Source organism: Macrobrachium nipponense, chromosome 30 (assembly GCF_015104395.2).
Source record: "Macrobrachium nipponense isolate FS-2020 chromosome 30, ASM1510439v2, whole genome shotgun sequence".
Classification (NCBI taxonomy): domain Eukaryota; kingdom Metazoa; phylum Arthropoda; class Malacostraca; order Decapoda; family Palaemonidae; genus Macrobrachium; species Macrobrachium nipponense.
In genome coordinates this window covers 6,130,789-6,149,916 of record NC_087218.1, presented here as the reverse complement: position 1 = coordinate 6,149,916, position 19,128 = coordinate 6,130,789, and the positions used below count along the sequence as shown (strand labels likewise).

The 19,128-nt window shown below is 37.7% G+C and overlaps 2 protein-coding genes across 2 annotated transcripts in view; both read right to left on the bottom strand.

The window, feature by feature from the left end:
• Window positions 1-13,566, bottom strand: part of LOC135202241 (uncharacterized) — a 314,960-nt gene extending 301,394 nt beyond the window's left edge. The window contains 2 exon segments of the mRNA XM_064231511.1: window positions 1,648-2,488; window positions 13,162-13,566. Coding sequence (XP_064087581.1) covers window positions 1,648-1,682 — 35 coding nt within the window. The 5' untranslated portion in view covers window positions 1,683-2,488; window positions 13,162-13,566.
• Window positions 1-19,128, bottom strand: part of LOC135201937 (crossover junction endonuclease MUS81-like) — a 203,486-nt gene that overhangs the window by 71,559 nt on the left and 112,799 nt on the right. The gene's annotated exons all lie outside the window — the stretch shown is intronic.

Genomic DNA, 19,128 nt, shown 5'->3' with positions numbered 1-19,128 from the left:
GTGAATATCTTTTAAAGATAATGACGCCCTAAGAAATGTTGGTGCTAGATAGCGACCCCCGAAAACCCTTGGGGGTCACAAGGAGGAGAGAGAGAGAGAGAGAGAGAGAGAGAGAACTAGTCCTTGTATCATAGAAGGAAAGAGATACGCTGATAAACAGGGAGCTTAAGGTAGGTATAACTTAATACTAAATGAGAGAGAGAGGATTATTGAACTTGTCCTTGTTGTATTGAGAAAGAAGAGATACAGTGATAAACGGAGATTAATTAAGGTATATATAACTCAGTATTAAATGAGAGTGGGGGGGGGGGGGGGACGGTATGAATAATTCAGTCTATCGCTTGAACATGTTGTTTTTGTTATGCTCGATGTTATCTCAAGTACGTATAATTTTTATTTGTACATTATATGTTATCTTGATCTACTTAAATCTTAAAAAAAAAAAAAAAAATTGTTATCTGTCACAGGAGTTTCCCTCAGTATTATTTGAATAAGAATGGAATCAATGACGTCTATGAAATGTTTATTTTTTCAGAAAAAAACGGAACTGAAACATTGTTGTAAAATGGCCTTTTTATGGTAAGATTAATTTTTAAGGATTTGAATATGGCAGTGCAAAATATGGCAATGACACTCTTGAGTGTGCCAGTGAAAAACCCACTACTACTGACAGGAATTTTATCCGATATTTTGTTTCACAGAACAGAAATTATCATCGACGAACTAGCCACTGCTTTTCTTACTTCTAAAAATGACATTGTCTCTGGCACTCCTAACTTTGTCTTTAACTCTTAACTCATATTTCGTCCAATTCCTCTTTGTTTCTTTCCTATCATCAAACACACTTTTAGTAATTATATTAACAATTTTATAATTACCCCTTTTTCTTTTATTAATTATATTTACAATTTTATAGTTACCCCTTTTTCTCTCACTTAGACTTCGTCTATCTCTACCTCTTCAGATAAATCACAATCAGATAATACCTCCATCCAGTCCTTTCCTCTCAGTAACATCCATGAATAGCTCGTTCAGTAGCGAGTACATTCTTTCTTAAGAATAGTTACATATACTTTTCTATGGGAACCATATATTACCTACAATCAAAGGTTTCCCAAATACAAAATACATTTCCCACAAGACTCCATTTTCAATTTACCCCGCCACCTACCCGTATACTTTAATTACCTATCACAGTTTTCCTGTCATGTTCTCCAATTAAAAGCTTACACAGATTCACAGTTAAAAACACTTTCTTTACCTCTTTTATTTTCTGTTCATGGACCATATGCGCGCAACATTACGAGGTTTTTCTTGTCACACTCAGCCTAAATCATACAACCCAGGAACTACAGCGTTTGCAATGTTTTTACTAGTCCTCGAGATTAGCTGACATTACAAAATGCCATCCCTTCTAAACCTTTCATACACCCTAGATAGAATCACTCTTTGCCCATATGACTAAGTGCCCTATATATACGTATATATGTATGTGTGTGTGTATTATAGCAAATATCCGTCTTTTAGCATTTCTTTGTATGTTTGTCGATATTTGTATTACCATTAATCAGAAACCTATAGCTCTTTCATTAATTTCCATCGACTAATTATGTCATTCAGCCTATATCACCTTACTCATCTATCTACCTGCTCATCCCATCGGCATCAGCGTCGAGGCTCATGTTCCTGGATGCCCTCTCCAAACATGACCAAGGTATCTGACAGTTGTCAGGTAGAATCGCAGGCGCTCCCGATCCCTCTTCATCTGGCGATCTGACGGATCTTGATCTGTTCTCTCTAATAACTCGTTGATTGGAGTCGGCGACACCTCGCTTCTCGGATCGAGTTTCATTCGATCGCGTAATCGAGTAGTAGTTAAGTTTGTTCGTAGGGCTGGACCGCGTTTGTTTTGTGGCGTCATTAATTTCATTAATGCCTGCTTCCCGGTCGAGATCTTCTGGGTAGAAGTTGGATCGATTATCTCCGTGGCGGTTCCCGTTCGGATCGGAGCTAGGTTGGGTGACGAGGTCACCAGCAGCGTTTTTTTGGTTGTTGGTTGACCCAGCATCCTTCAGCTTTGATAAGGAAGTCCGTTTTGTGATCCATTAAATTTCGAGTTGCTTGCTTGCTGGAGTGATTTCCCCTTTTATCATCAGGAGAGGTGTTCCGCCTTGAAGGTGAATTCCAAGTACGTCTTCTTTCGCAAGGTGCACTCAGGTCATCTTCATAAGCACCCCTTTTCATTCTGAGACCATTCACTGAGGCACTGCGCTGCATCCTATCGCTGCGAATCACATTGACCAGAGTGCTAAGCTACTAGAGAGTTGGGATGCATCTTTCTCTGGCGTCGCTGTCAATTCCGTGGCTGATGAGCCATGGCCGTCAGTGGATAGGATAGCACATCGGAAGAAAAATAGCGAATACCCATGAGTGAGAAGCAGACGAGCGGATTTATCCCTGTAGACGGTCGGTATTCGCTCCATGTTACCTAGAAAGACAAAATTTGTTTTGTTTTGAGTGATGCTGATATTCTAACAGGCTAAATCAGAGAATAATCAGCTATTTCAGAAGTCGTATTATTAAATGATTATAACAGTTTACCCAGATCACCGAGCTGACGATCAGTTCTCATAGTTCTGGCCCGAAGGATCAGGAGGAAATACCAGGTCTAGCCAGAGGCCAAGCGCTGGGACCAAATAGGTCATTCGGCGTGGTGGTAAATGAATGAAGATGACATTTAAAATTTTTTTAAAAAAACTGCACAAGGCATATGTTTTTGCACTGGAATACACGATCGTCAGCAATGCCATATTTATAACGTTTAAAATATTTTAAATTCACTACACAAAGGTTAGACGTGTACGTTCGGGCGTACAAGCACATTCAAACGTTTAATTTATAAAAGCATGTAAAACGGTAGGTATTTATTTATGAAATGAATGTTAGCATGATTAAACCTCGTGTAAATATGTCATCTGAATATGAAATATGTTTCATCTCACGCCATAGTTCAGTATAGCAGGTATTATTATAATAAGATTACGATGGGTGAGAAGAGTAGGTGTAAATCAAGACTGACAGGTATAAAACGAAATAGAAATCCAAATAAAAAAAAATAATTCAAAGTATTAGAATTAGAAAAAGAAAATCGACATTTTCATAAATACCAAGAAAGGCCGAGTTAAAGGCCAAGTAAAACAACTCATCCCAAATCCTATGGGTTCCAGAATGGCAGAGACTCTACACTTCTAGCTGTGTTTTTGTTTTTATTGTTTGTGTTGTTAGATTGAGCTTGTTTATGCCACCAAGGGCTCGTAACCGTATACGTGCAACTCATAACTTCTATATCCATAAAAGAAAATGGTCATGGTATGTCAGTCGGTGTGATGTACTTATCAGTATTTATAGTTCTTATTCCCTTTTAGAGCGTTGACTTTTAACTTCCAGTCTTGAATTTTACAGTCAGACGTAGCAATCTTGAAGTTCGAATAAAAACAGTATTGTGTATACAAACTTTGTCTATTTATATTGATGTCCTGTCAACAGAGAACTGTTCTGCCTTATTTCTAGTATTGGTTTTTCATTTTTGCAATTACTTACGTGTATATATGGTGGTTGAAGCGTTGTTAAGAAAAAACCACATTCACCAACTCTGTTTTATCTCTTTCCGCTTGGCATGGCTCATGGCCTGCATGTAATGCATAAAATCTTATAACAAACTGACGGCCCACGTCAAGAATGTTCTAAAAGCTTGCCATCTCTTCATTTTCTCCACTTTGGACGTGTTTACTGAGCCTGTCAGCCAGAACCTGTAAATCGACATTAATTTTCGGCCCATTTCCATCCCCCATCCTTTGGGCTTTTCTGAATGTCTTAATACATTGCCATTTTTTTAGTGCTAAATCAGTCCTCCTATTCTTACTTTGCACCAGTGGAATATATGGTGCAAATATCACAAATACGATCACAGACACGCGTTTTATATATATATATATATATATATATATATATATATATATATATATATATATATATATATAGTATATATATATATATATATATATATATATATATATACATGTTATACATCACAAGTAACACGTGAAGATTGTATATCAAGAGCCAGCAGGAAAAATGAAAAACAAGAAGTACCCTGATGAGTGTGTCAAGATACACGAAAGCGCTAGGTACTTCTGTTTTCATTTTTCCTGCTGGCTCTTGATATATATATATATATACATATATATATATATATATATATATATATATATATAATTTTTTTTCCTTTATTGTTTACGATAGATACTTTGGTTACGTAAGTCGTGTTTTTTTCCTTAATCATTTTTAATTCGCTCTCCTTTCACTATATTTTCATGTCAGTAATTTCAATATTTAAAACCATTCGATTTCTATCGTTATATCTCGATGTAATGGAAGTAAATTTGGCAGAATCGTTCCCCAAAAATACTGTTTCCATCCGGATGTTTAAAATCACTAAAGGTAAACCATTAGAGACCAGTTACGAAGACTCTTTGCTTTTCACACCAAAGAAACTAAAAGTGCAGGAAAGATCTCTCAAAGAACCCTTCTCTTTTTCGGGTGTAATTTGGGTGACTAGGACTAATATTACTTTGCAATTACCAGTATCCTGTAGGAAATGTAATGAAATGTTAGTCATATGTTTTTACTGTATGGTTTCTTATGTTTATGGGGTAATTGTTCATACATTATATATATATATATATATATATATATATATATATATATATATGTGTGTGTGTGTGTGTATATAGATATATATATATATATATATATATATATATATATATATATATATATATATATATGTATGTATAAAATTTGTGCGCAGAATTTTCCCTTTTGTATCTCAGTATATATACACCACGTGTTTCTGATGGTTTTAAGCATATATATATATATATATATATATATATATACTATATATATATATATATATAGAGGTGTGTGTGTGTGTGAAAGTTTATAAGTATATTCAATTTAGATCGTCCCTTCCTACTTTTATATTTTGCCTCAAAACTTCGTGAATAATGGCAATTTTGTTTTTTGTTTTTTAACGGAGTAGTTCAGAGATTATCGGGGTTTTGTGCCAACAGGCGTATCAGTGCCACCTCATATCCTCCACCCCTTTATAACTCTAATAATGCAAGGAATCAGGCTTCGGTCATGAGACACTCTCTCTCTCTCTCTCTCTCTCTCTCTCTCTCTCTCTCTCTCTCTCTCCTTTCAACGACTCACTACAATTTTAGAAGTTTTCACATGTACGACCCTCTCTTTTTTTTTAATAAACGCAGTCCCCTCCCTACCCGAGGGAAAAGACAAATATTTGAAACACTCGGCAGGCTACCGAGAAACCCATAGTGTTCGTGAAGTCTCCCTCTCAATATCATAACAAAGGTTTGGAAGGGCGGGAGATAAGATGAACGCCTCTGACGCTTTGTTTACTACGACTCTGTTTATCACGTGTCTAGTACGTTTCTGCATGATAGCGCCCGTAGCGTACACGGCATCGCTCCCACGTCTTGATAACTGACTGTTTAGGTTAGGGATTTGGTAGCGGGTAGGGGGGACGGATATAGTGAATGATTGATTTAATGCTGTAAACTAGCGTCACAACAACTGAGATCGTGTGCGTCGATGAAATGATGACCTATCTTTTTAATAGGTGTCTGTAAAAGAACACTATTGAGATGGGTATTTGTCTGTCCGTCCGCACTTTTTCTGTCCGCCCTCAGATCTTAAAAACTACTGAGGCTAGAGGGCTGCAGATTGGTTTATTGATCGTCCACTCTCCAATCATCAAGAATACCAAATTACAGCTATCTAGCCTCAGTAGTTTTTATGATATTCAAGATTGTATTTGCGAACACAGGACACTACCGGGCCGTGGCTGAAAGTTTCACGGACCGCGGCTGAGAGTTTCATACAGCATTATACGCTGTAAAGAAAACTCGATTACGGCGAAGAAACTTTTTGGCATTCTTTACTTTTATTTATTAATTTATTGTATCTTTTCATTCTTGTCCTCCTTTCAGTGATTTTAGACTTTAAATTGTCATTTTATTATTTTCTTGACAGTTTTGTATTATGTTTGTATTGTGGCTAAAAGTTTTACAGTTCTTATGACATGCTGTATTAGTCGACTTTTACACGAAGGGCAATAATTATGCACGAATTTTATTTGGTATCATGCACGATACTTTCTGGACGAGTAGGTTAGGATTCCCCTGAAGGTAAACGTGTCAACATTACGTCACATCTGTGTGACGTCACAGATGTTCTCTGCGTTTTCAAATTTAGGTAGAGAGAATAAGAGCTCACTGAAGGTCCAAGTCGCCTTCATTAAAGTCTTTGCGGGAGATAAGTTCTCTTCACGTGTCACTGTTAGGTTTACGTAGGATTTTATGATCATTCAGACCCAGTTTCCTCAAGTTTAATACCTGTGACGTGTGTGGTCTTCCCTTATGTTCTTGTTTCGTGCGTCAAGGATTGATACGTTATTCGTGTGTCATGGATTTGATAAGCGGGAAATAAACTCGTGCAACTTTTGTACCATGTACACTCGGCAAGGAAACTCAGGATACAGTTTTTTTAAAACTTCGGACATATATGCTTAATAATGCTACACCTGGCAATGCTAGAAAGGGGGCGGAGCTTCAAAATCATTGCGTTTGTTGCTTTCTAGATTTCCATTAACTTTACACCAAAAAGATTCTGTAGAAGTCCTATAATCATTTATACTTGAAGTAGAAACAGGCTCTATATTATTCGTTAATGTTGGCATGGTAACGTCAGTATAGGGTATAATTGGGTAGATATCGATCATCCTTTTTAAAACCTCGTTCTTGAGCCAGTAGTACTTCTACCTTTCCAAGTGTTCGAGAAATTGAAACTGAAACTACGAAATATGTGGATTGTATGAGGTTTTCAACGTCGAGCCAAGCACAGTCTCTTCGGTGAAAAGACGGAGTTAAGAGACCCAGAAAATAAAGGAGATGAAGTGCAAAGGTCTTGAGATGGAATTGAAAGAAAGCCCTGCAGTTACACTTAGGTATTAATAGAGAGGTTGGACAGCAAGAATGAAGGAAGTCGGGAAAGGGGTGCAGCTATATAGTGGCTGTGGAGGGACGCTGCAAAACGCTTTCATAATGCATACAGTGTACCACGTGAAGTTGTACTGACGTCAGTACACTACTAGGTGAAACCCAGTAAGTCTGTGGTTGTATTCGCTCCGACGATATTGCTTCAGCAGTGGGTGACATCATGTTTTCGGCCACAGCAATTTGGCAATGATGGCAACCCTTTGCAAAATATCTGGACTTCTCTCAGTGTGGTGTGTGTGTGTGTGTATATATATTATTATATATATATTATATATATATATATACTCTATATAATATTATATATATAATAAAGAGAGGCAGGTGGGAAAACCATGTGGAAGAAAGAATAAATGTGAACGGAGGGTTGCTTGGTAAAATGGAACGAAAGGGGTTGCAGCTAGGGGGCCGAAGGGACGCTGCAAAGACCCTTAAGTAATGCCTACAGTGCACCACGAGAAGTGCACTGACGGCTCTACCCTCCCCCCTTAAAAGGAATGAAACATGAAACACGTGTTTCCCTTAAATGGAATATTATTAGCTCCGAAAAAAAAAATAGCTGCTATAAAGAGGCGTTTTTTCATGCTGTTTATTATGAATGACTTTGCTTGACTGGAAGCACTGTATTGCTCATTTGCAGCCGTGCCTGCACTTATTAGATGAAAGGCGGTTTCCTCGTGCAGGTCGGGCCCCCCCCCCCTCCCTCAAAAAAAAAAAAAAATCATATTATGTCTGGGTGTGGCAACGTTTGCCTTCGGCATGAGGAGTGTTTACCTTGTGAAGGTTAATGACGGTGGTTTGTTTGGATACCAATATAATTCCCTCGTGGCCCCGGATTCCTATATAGGGTACCTGTATAATAAACTACTATGAGATTCAGGGCCTCTGTAACACGGTTTTCCCCTCAGCAAGGGGGGGGGGGCATAACTTTTTTATCTATGCATTTCGATAATATAACGCTTATTCAGAGTACATATTATATCTACACATAAATTTTGACTGTATTCTGCATTAGTAGGTTGAATAAATTTGGTACTTATAATGTAAAAAGTGACTTTTTTTGAAGACGGACCAACTTACTCAGAGAAAGGTTTCGAACGCACTCGTTACGTAACTTATGACATCATTTCTTCCCTCTTTCTCGATGGATGATTGGCTTATACGTAACGAAGGCTAGACCTCTGGCAACAATGACATACAAATTTAAATACAAGCAAAGCAGTACACCTTTATGAACTCTGGACCTCTCAACTGATAATTGTCACAATGAACAAACCAACAAAATATGTTAATAAATACAAAAACACTTCGATTATTAGTCTAACTCCCAAATAGGTTTCCTAAGAAATTACAGTCTAACTTTATAGGTCACAATCAGATTGACAAGATGTAGGGAATAGTTGGTAATTTTCAAAAAACATAGTAGACAAGCTTGAAAATTTGATAACTGCTATATCCAATGTCAAACAATTTTTATTTATTGGCTATCTACCTATTTACTGAAAAAAAAAAAAAAATAGCCGGTACCGTATATTGGCTTTCAAACCTTCACCAATAATTATCGTCAGAATGGTGACTTCATGAGGCTCCACCCACTTTCGCCTCGTTATAATTCAGGATAACACTGAAGGCTACCTTGGGCATTGATTAGAAAATTTAACTTCTGGCTATAAAAACTAATTTTAATTTCTCGAGTAGTTGTAAAAGTGCTAAATGATCCTCAAGGATCCCAGCAGTTGGCCTAAACGTTTAATTCATGTATATTACTGCTATACTGTTTGCGGCACTACTGCTACAGTTGTATTACTATGCTAGCACTGATACCCCACCCACATCTATGTATCGTTCCGCCATTCATAAAGTCTTTGGGTTTCAGTCTGGTGGATGGGCGGGGGCAACATTTCGTCAAAAGGTGTTTACCTTGCTTACGTAATGAATGTTTTTCGACTCTTGGCTCGTAATCATTGGCCATGGCGTCGGCTAGATCATTTTTACTTTATAAAAATTAAAACTATCGGGTTTAGGTTATTGATAATGCTGACAAAATTTGTGTGTGGTTGTAAAATATACATATGTCAACTTTTCAGCTACATCTGATGCTTTCACAAGGAGCAATGTCCAAAAGACCGTGTTTACAGAGACCCTGAATCTCATAGTAGTAACTGGTTTAACATGGGAGAGAAAACGTTATCGTGCTTGATCTACAAAATTACTGATTCCTTGAAACCTATTATATTCTGTTTTATTTATTTTTTTTCGTTTTTTTTAGGAGAAGTTGTTCAGTTTAAATATGCTTTAGTTTAACCGAATGACATCTCGTGCCTGACGAGAGTTTATTTAACATATCCGTATCACGCGATCACTTGCTAAAAGCTAAAATGAAAGCAAAAGTTTATTGTGGAATAAAATAAATATTTCAGTCTATGCTCGTTTCTTTAAATCTGTTCGTGAGGAATATCAGTTATGGGGGGAGGTTAAGATTCACGATACACAGTGGCTGAATGAGCTATATATATACACTGTCTGCTGAGCGAACAAAAAGATTAGAAATGTAGTCCTTAGATATTTCTAATTGCAGTTGCAACAGCTGGGCTGCGATTTTACCTTTTATCGTATGTTGTATTTTAACGTTCATTTATTACGTCATTTTGCAACCTATACCCTGGATTATCTTCTCTCCAATGTCTTGATATCATAGACGTCCATAGAAGTCGTGTTTTATTATTAAGTGGGCAGTTCAAAGGATAATAATAATAATAATAATAATAATAATAATAATAATAATAATAATAATAATAATAATAATTTGTTGAAAAGAATGGTTTTGCGTTGTGCGTATTGATTTTTTTTCTTTTGCATGCCAGTATTCATCAGTAATTGGCCAATGTTCATATTTCAGTGGATTTAAATGCCGTATTCACAACAGAATTTTATTCTTATAAAGAGCACGTTTTAAATCCCCCGAAATATGAACATTGGCCATTGAAAAATAAAAATTGACGCGTAAGAAAGGCGCTTTAGAAAAGAAAAAAAAAAAAAAAAAAATCAATATAAAATCAGATTGCAAAGCGCAGGCCAATATTATTCAACCAAACATGTGAAAGAGGGTCTTCTTCCTTTCTATGTAATAATAATAATAATAATAATAATAATAATAATAATAATAATAATAATAATAATAATAATAATAATAAGAAATCGTACCCATAATCATAGGAGCACTAGGCCCACGATCCCAAGATCCCTGAAAAGGAATCTAGAAAAACTAGAGGCTTGAAGTAGGCTCCAGGACTCATGCAGAAGAGTGGTGATCCTAGAAACGGCACACATAGTAAGAAAAGTGATGACTCCTAAGGAGGCAGGATGCAACCCGGAACCCCACACTATAAATACCACCCAGTCGAATTGGAGGACTGTGATAGAGCAAAAAAATAATAATAAACTCTACTCGTTTTCATGATTGCTAAAGGAAAATTAGGTTAACTGTTACAATGACCGACTCCCATATAGTAAACTTATTTGATTGCCGACCCCCTCCAATGGAAAATAATCCGTTCTGTAGGCTAGAAACTACATCGGAAATATTTGTAAGAGATATCTAAACTACTCTGATTTTCTTGCGATTCGTCCTATTGCTTCATATCATCCTGTCTTGAGGCTACGACACAGAAATCAGCCTTGAAAACTTACTTTTCCCTAAGTTCCTAAGGGTCGTTTTTCCCCCAGGGGAAGGTGGGGGTTAAGTGCCTATCCCTAGCTGCAACCCCCTCTCATTCCTTTTACTGTACCTCCGTTCATAATCTCTTTCTTCCATCCACTTGATCCCACCCACTCCTAACAATTGTTTCATAGTGCAACTGCTTAAGGCTTTCCACCTATTACGTCTTTCAAACCTCCTTACTGTCAATTTCCGTCTCAGCGCTGCTTAGATCCTAAAATTTTCTTCAAATCTCAAACCCAACGTAATTTAGAGAAGCTTATGGCGACCTGTCGGTGGCTAACGAAAGCAACTTGTGAGGGTTACTCTCTCTCTCTCTCTCTCTCTCTCTCTCTCTCTCTCTCTCTCTCTCTCTCTCTCTCTCTTTCCGTAGGAAACGGCAGCTATCGCAGAGATGTGCTTCAATAGAATTCTACAGGATGCTGATCAGTTAAAAAAACGGCTGCCTGGGTCAAGGTATCAGTTGCCAACTGAATGGAAATTCAATGAATGAAACTTAAGGGGTGCATGTAGTACATACTCTTACATACCATTTATGTATATTATATATATTATTATTATTATTATTATTATTATTATTATTATTATTATTATTATTATTATTCAGAAAGTTAACCTTATTCCTATGGAACACGCCCACAAGGGGATATTGAGTTGAAATTCAAGGCTTCCAGAGAAAATAGTGTTCACTTGAAAGAGGTAACAGAAGATAGCGGAAAATACAGAAAGGAAAGATCAGTTATAAGAAAAGGAATCACTAATTCAGAAATCAATAAATAAACATAATAATTTAAGGAATTTTTGAAACGCAAGAAGAATTACTTGAGGGCGGTAATGCACTGCATCTTTGCTTGACATTTTGTAGTTCAGTTGCACAACATGTGAAATATCTCTGTTAAAGTACACCCTATGAAAAATTGACAAACAAGAGAAAACGGAAACCTACCGCTACGAAGCAACTCCACCAAAATGAGGTAAATCTCTGGAAGAGGCAGACATCCACACCGAAGAACAGTATTCTAGCAAAGGAAGGACAAATCATCTAAAACAGGTTGCATTGATTTGATCACAGTTAAATCAAATTTACGAGACCTTACGAACAGTACTCAACTCCAGCGTTGCATTTATGACACTTTCGTCAGATGTTTCTCAAAAGTATGATGTGATTCAAAGGTTACAATAAGTATAAGTTATAGGTTCAGATTCTTTTAGCAGAGTCCCATCCACCTGAAGGGGAGGATGGGATGGAAAATCAGTACGAGATCTAATAATGTCAATTGTGTTTTCGCTTTACTGGAATTCAGCCTCGTGCCCAGTGACAGCACCATTCACTAATAAAATAATCTCAGGGTTGATCACGATAAATACAACACATTCATTAAAAGATTAAATCAGTCAAACAATTTCACGCTTAATTTTCTTAGGATATCTGGGAGAGCCCGTTGTCGGGATCCACCAAACAAAAGCTCGTCATTTTCCGAACAAGAACCAAACGTGTCTTGCCGATTGTCTTAGAAGAGCCGAAACATTTGCCAGTCACTGGCAAATGGTTCGTGCATGCACCCCTTGGTTTCATACATCTTATCATTTCACCATTTTCGTATGAGTTTGCGCATACATTTCCTTTCGCACTTTAGCATTTAAAAATTTTGTTCACCCTAAATGCACTACTCTACTCGATCGATGGGAAGTCGTGTTAATGGAAAGAAAAACTGACCTGTCAGTCCATCCAGATTTCATAGCTAAAATAAGTTCAAACCTTCAGATGTCCAAATTTTACGAGGAAGGCAAACAAGCAGACGTTATCGACGAATGCCAGCGGTTGAGACTTCGACCACAGTCATTTTAATCTAAATAATATGTGCGCTCGATATTTGTTCCCTCTTTATCAGTTTATCATTTATTCATTTGTATGTCAGTAATATTATTATTGTGAAAACAGCGGAAAGATATTTTTCCCCGAATCTCACATGAGTCACGTGTGATTCATGGTCATTTGCGTGAAAATCTAATCAAACTTTTTTTTTTCTTTTCTCGTATCCTTTTCGATATGAGATTATTGCCATCCGTAACAAAGGGGCTTCAGTACGAGACAAAGTTGAAATTTGCACCCTACGGTGTTAAATGCGCTTTCTCCTTTGCATCCAGTTTTCTACCCGATGAATTTTGATAAAGAAAAATTCTAAAACTCGGCACTTGTAATAATCATTATCGATATTAATGTAAACATCTTGAGATGAAATAACCCAAGGATGGTAGAGTCTAGACCTTGAAATAACCGTTCATAACCAAATGTATCCTTACCTAAGTTTCTCGCCTGTCGTTGGATCATTCCATCACTTCTTCCATATCGGACATCAGAATCATTCCTCTTCAGATGATGAAGTTGTATCTTTTATCGACGCATGATTTCAGGTTATGAATTCCGGTAATTAAGTTCACTTTTTTTTTTTTACCGCGGATTCGTCAAGAAGCAGAAGAAGGTTTCCACTGAAGCGGTAAATTAATGATTAAATGTAAACCTCAGAATGTCGTTTTCCTTCTAGAAAAGTCACCTGTTCTTCGAGGGAAAGGATCCCCATTTCTGTTTCGAAGCGACAAGACGAGACGAGAGAAGCTAACCTCTTCTTGCTGTGGACGCGACAAGAGACAAGACTGATCGAATTCCTACGAAGAGCTCACTATAGTAACCCGTCATTACCCTTATCATGGGGGGAGGGGGGACACCCAACTCCACCCCCTCACCCTCCTCCTGGCGCCACCTCCCAGGAATTCCCGTTCAAATCTTTTCTGCGCATGCCCAGCTCAGGATTCATCGGAACATAATTAAATTTTCTCGTAAACTAAACACACTCTCTCTCTCTCTCTCTCTCTCTCTATCATTTATCACAGATAATACAAATGCTTGACTGACTTCCGGGAGAATTCGAAGACAAGCATGAAGCTGATAATAAGAGAGGACACACTTGAAAATGCGTACACGTCATGCAAGTAAAATGTTTATTTTTTTTATTTTTATTTTTTTTTATTGTTGTGGGTTTTGGTTATAGATCTCTCGCGAGTGACGACATTTTAACGTATATTTATTCGTACAAGCTGTGCCCAGTGGCGTAAATAGCGTTTGTGGCCCCGCTGGCGGACTCCGAATGTACCGCACCATTCCCTGAAAGTGCCAGGCCATTCCTCGAAAGTACCGCACCATTCCCTGAAAGTACCGCACCATTCCCTGTCTGGAGATCGTCAAAGGTATCCACATGTTAGACTGGTCTGGCCTCCCTAATGATGAACCTGCAAACGCCACAAAAAAATAAAAAAATTAAATAAATAAATCAGCTTCCTGAAAGATATGAGTATAATATTACACTTATGTATAATGTGAAATATTTGTGTGTGGGTGTAAATAATGAGAGTAGTTAAGTTTCTGAGTTGAAAGGAGCAAAAGGCAAACTTCTACTTTATAATTTTTTGAAGGGATGTATTTACACGTTGAAGCCTGGAAAAGAGACTATCTATAGTAAATCACGTGTATGTCTGTGAAACCATTTCTAGAAAAATTCAATGCCCTTCAGAATGATTAAAGTGTGCAATGATATATTTCTGAATGAATTTTCGAGAATTATGCACGAAGTTCTTTGCCTGAATTTTTATATGTGGTGGAAAAAAATTGTTCATCAAGCAAGTATTTACTTATGAAAATCTTGATATGTTAACTTCGCGTAAAGGAAGTTTTGAATTTTCAATAATATCCAAATCACGTTCATTTCAAAGGTTTTAGAAAAATTAAACGTTGTCGTAAGAGGACGTCCTCTGTTGAACAAGGCCCACATCCAGAGCCTCGGTGGCCGCGAGTTCGATTCTCTGGCATTCCACTGAGGAGTGAGAGATGTGTATTTCTGATGATAGAAGTTCACTCTCGACGTGGTTCTGTCACGTAAAGCCGTTGGTCCCGTTGCTGAATAACCACTGCTTCCATGCACCGTAAAAGCACCATACAAACAAACAAACAAAGTCCGCATCCAGAGCAACGCATTCGTGTAATCGAAGTGACAGTTTACAAACCATTATTAAGCCATCCTAAAAACAGACTGGCGTGGAGTGACATTCATGTCAGCTCCATTCATTAGTCTTATGTTTGTGTCTTTGGAAGACAATCACCGTTTAGGTGGGCTTGTTTTCCCTCCTCGTTACGAACTTACGAAGACGAGACATTAGATTGACGACAGTGCTCATTCTTGTGGCCTCATTAAGACTGGAACTGGAACTGGAACGCGCATCTTAACAAAACAACTAAATATTTGTGTAGGGACAATTTGCCCTGTGAATTTGTTTATATTATAAGTACTGTTGCGCTCTGCTCCTGTTTGGCTTGATTGAAACTCATTCTTTTTCTGCATCAGACCGTCAGATTGGAGTTTTTGTTTTTTTCAACCGTTTTTCATTCTTCGGTTGTTAATTTTTTTTTTTTTTTTGTCTTCGTAGTCTCTTATCAATTTGTAATCAGCCAGAATGACATCCCTGGGTGAACAATTTAAATTACGCGCGTGTGTGTGGGTGTGGGAGTGGTGTATGGACGAGTGCCGTCTCTTCTTCAAGATTTTCAGATGTAACTGTAATGTGTCTGTGAACCATTTTTTTTTACACATCAAAATGCTTCATTGCTGTTTATGCGCTAAGGGCACCAACAACAGCAGTGTGTTGCCATTTTGTAATCTGGTGTGCGTTTCAATTCATTTACCTTGGCCTGAAAAGGTGAGTCTGCAGCAAGAAGGACAGTAGTGCTGATAGGTTACATGATAAAAAAAAAGTTTAGGCTAAAGTAGCTCAACTTTCCTCTTGACTGCTTTATCATTATTTTATAAACCAAATCATGACCTTCTCCTCTGTCCAGCGAATTGCACATCAACATGTTCCTCCTGCCATAGCCCTCCTCATTCAGAATCATGCGGCAGCACTTCATTGTGTCTATTTTATATATATATATATATATTATATATATAATATATATATATATATATATATATATATATATATGTGTGTGTGTGTGTGTGTGTGTGTGTGTGTGTATATATATCTTACTATAGTGGACGTAATGTCTGTCTGTCATTCAATCACTGCCAAACGGCTGGTCCGATGAATATGAAACTTGGCAGGGTCTTAGTAGGGACCCTAAGATGGTTATAATAGGGTTTCATCCTACCTCCCCCTCCCCCCCACCCTCCGAAGGGGGTGGGGGTGAGAAGGGATTCTTGAAACGGAGCTGGTTCTGCCCGTGAAACGAGTCTGGTTACGCCTGTAGACTTAGTTATTGTACGAATTTTCATACATAATTTCTGTACATAGTATATTTTGCTAGTATTATAAAAAGTAATAGTACTGCACGCCATCCTCAGGCCATTCGGCCTCTCACACCATACCAAGTAATCTTTCTTTCATTTCCTGGAGTCGTATACAAGGGTGAAAGTGTTTAGCTATCACTCAAAGGAGAAGGGACTTGCCCGCCCTCTTAGGGTACATTTCTCCTTCATAGGTGCCCAAACTATTCGCTGAGGCGGCCTCCACTGCCAAGTGACACGTACGTTTTGCATCCCAAGCCTTTGGCACTTCTTAGGACGGCAGGGGTGTACTAAATATTACCACAATGTTAGGAGTCCATGAAGTATTTCTTATTACCACCGATGTAGGACTCACTTTATATATATATATATATATATATATTATATATATATATATATATATATATATATGTGTGTGTGTGTGTATATATATATATATATATATATATATATATATATATATAGTATATATATATAATATATACATACATACACACACACACACATTATATATACATTATATATGTCTCTCCTGTGTGTGTTTTTCGTGTATGCGCGTATGTGTTTAAGGTGAGGTTAAAAAAAAAGGCTTTGGCCTTTTTTTATACTCCTTCATCTATTTACTTATCCGTGATGAATCGCTCAATATACAAAGGCCAATAGAATGTTAACGATTCATTTTTGAAGCCCTCTGCAGGCAGAATGAAGGCTGTGAGTGTTTTACCTGCTTTCCCTTCATCTTATGTGGTCGGTTTTTGTTAGGGTGCCTTTACAAATTATAATGGGGTCTTTCCAGTGATAAATGACTTCCCTTTGTTCATGCTAGAAAAGATGAGTGAAATTTCCATGCAGAATAGTATACTCTTGACAAATTGATGGGCTAGAGCCGCTAGACCATTAGTCTTAGCTTTGAACCCCAAAAGCCGTTATTTATAGTAAGATATTTATTTGTGACGACAAAAGAGACCTGCTGCGTCAGTCATTTCGGAAGCAAATGACGTCAGTCGAAACATGTTAGGGGTTACTGTCTTCCAAGCGATTATCACCGGCTTTTTTTAATCGCTGTTTCAGCAAATTGCGATGATGTGAAGAGTTGCCAGCAATTCACTTCTGCATTTAAGCCAAGTTAATTATCATGATTACCTCTTGATTTTATTTTTTTCTAAACCTTTAAATAATAGTCATTGTCTTAACTAGGATTCTATTTTCCTAGAGATTGTTTACCCAGTCAACTAATCAATACCAAAGGTTAATAGAAAACCTGTTCCTTTATAAATACACACACTGCCAGCCGCCCACCACACCACACACACACACAACCACATATATATATATATAAATTATATATTTATATCTATTTATATATATAATATATATTGTGTATATAGTTTATATAATTATTAAACGCACGCCACAAACCACCACATACACATATTATCATATATATCTATATATTATATTATTATATATATGTATCTAATGTTTATTTGTTTATTTTATTTAGTTTATTACACCCACACACACCCACACACACAACACACCCGCACACCACAACACACCACACATATATATATCTAATATATATATATATTAGTTATATATTGTATTTTAATTTAAAGTATTTAAACTTGTTAAACTCAGCGAGAGGCGTCCGCTAGCTGCGCGGGGCAGAAGGGCAGTTGCAGGATTGATAGTCATGAACTGGTCCTTTTTCTTAAGGACTTCTCTTTGGGTGTTTCATTGACCTCATACAAATCACTTGAAATACTTATGGTCATCATTGCCATTAATAAATATGTGACCTCAAGGGAATAAACAGCGTAAAATTTCCAAGAAATTGATAAAATGGTAAAATTAGATTGACAATATACCATAGATTTTCAAGAAAACTAGCCTTTTCCACGAACAATCAAAATACCCCTAGCCTGGCAGGATACCTGCCTTCCTCCGAGGAAGCAGCCTCTGGGTCGAAACCCCCCCCTTTTCCTTTATGGCTGGACTCTTCCCTTCATGGCTGCCCTCCGAGAATCTGGCAAGCCTTGGAGGCTTTTGGGCTTATCTTGAAGTTCTTGGGTCCTCTCCAGGCCGCTTCCCCAGCCTGGCAGGATACCTGCCTTCCTCCGAGGAAGCAGCCTCTGGGTCGAACCCTTTCCTTCATGGCTGCCCTCAAGGACTGGCGAGCCTTGGGGGGCTTTTGTGGCTTCTTCTTCTCCGCATTTCCATGTTTGTCCTTATCTTCTCTAGACTTCTGCGCCTTCACTCAGGCTGGCCAGCAAACGCATCAGTTTGCGTCTTTCTCCTCCGCCCTGGAGATGATCCAGTCGGCTTTTGTTTCAGGCCGACTAGGTGGTTGTTTAGGTGGCCCATCAGCAAGAAGAATCCAAGGGTCAAGGAGCAGGCTACAGCGACGACAGCCACGATAATTAACATTTTGGTTTACAGTGGAAGTTAACAAGCGTGGGCAGGCCAAGCTTACCGCAGAGCGCAGACTTCAGTATATAGGGAGATCGAAAGAATTTCTCATTTATGAAAAAAAAACAAAAAAAAATCAAATTACGTCATTAAAAATATTCCAGGTTTTCGAACGAGGGAATGTTTATGTTTTCTGGACTATTATTTAACTCTGTGGGTCCGAGGACTTGCTCCTATTTGTATAAAGATTCATTAGATCCATTCAACTCTCTTATGTATTATATCTTGTAGAATCGTAAACCAAGAGCTTTCCTGGTACCTGGCCGCCCACTTGTCCGAGTAAGGAGACAAACACAGACGTACATACATACATGCGTACTGCATACATTCATACTGCTGTGTGTGTGTGTGTGTGTGTGTGTAGAATCTACTTGTCAAATTATACCAGATACGTATGAAATTGTGGCTATTACACACACACACACACACACACACACACACACACACACACATATATATATATATA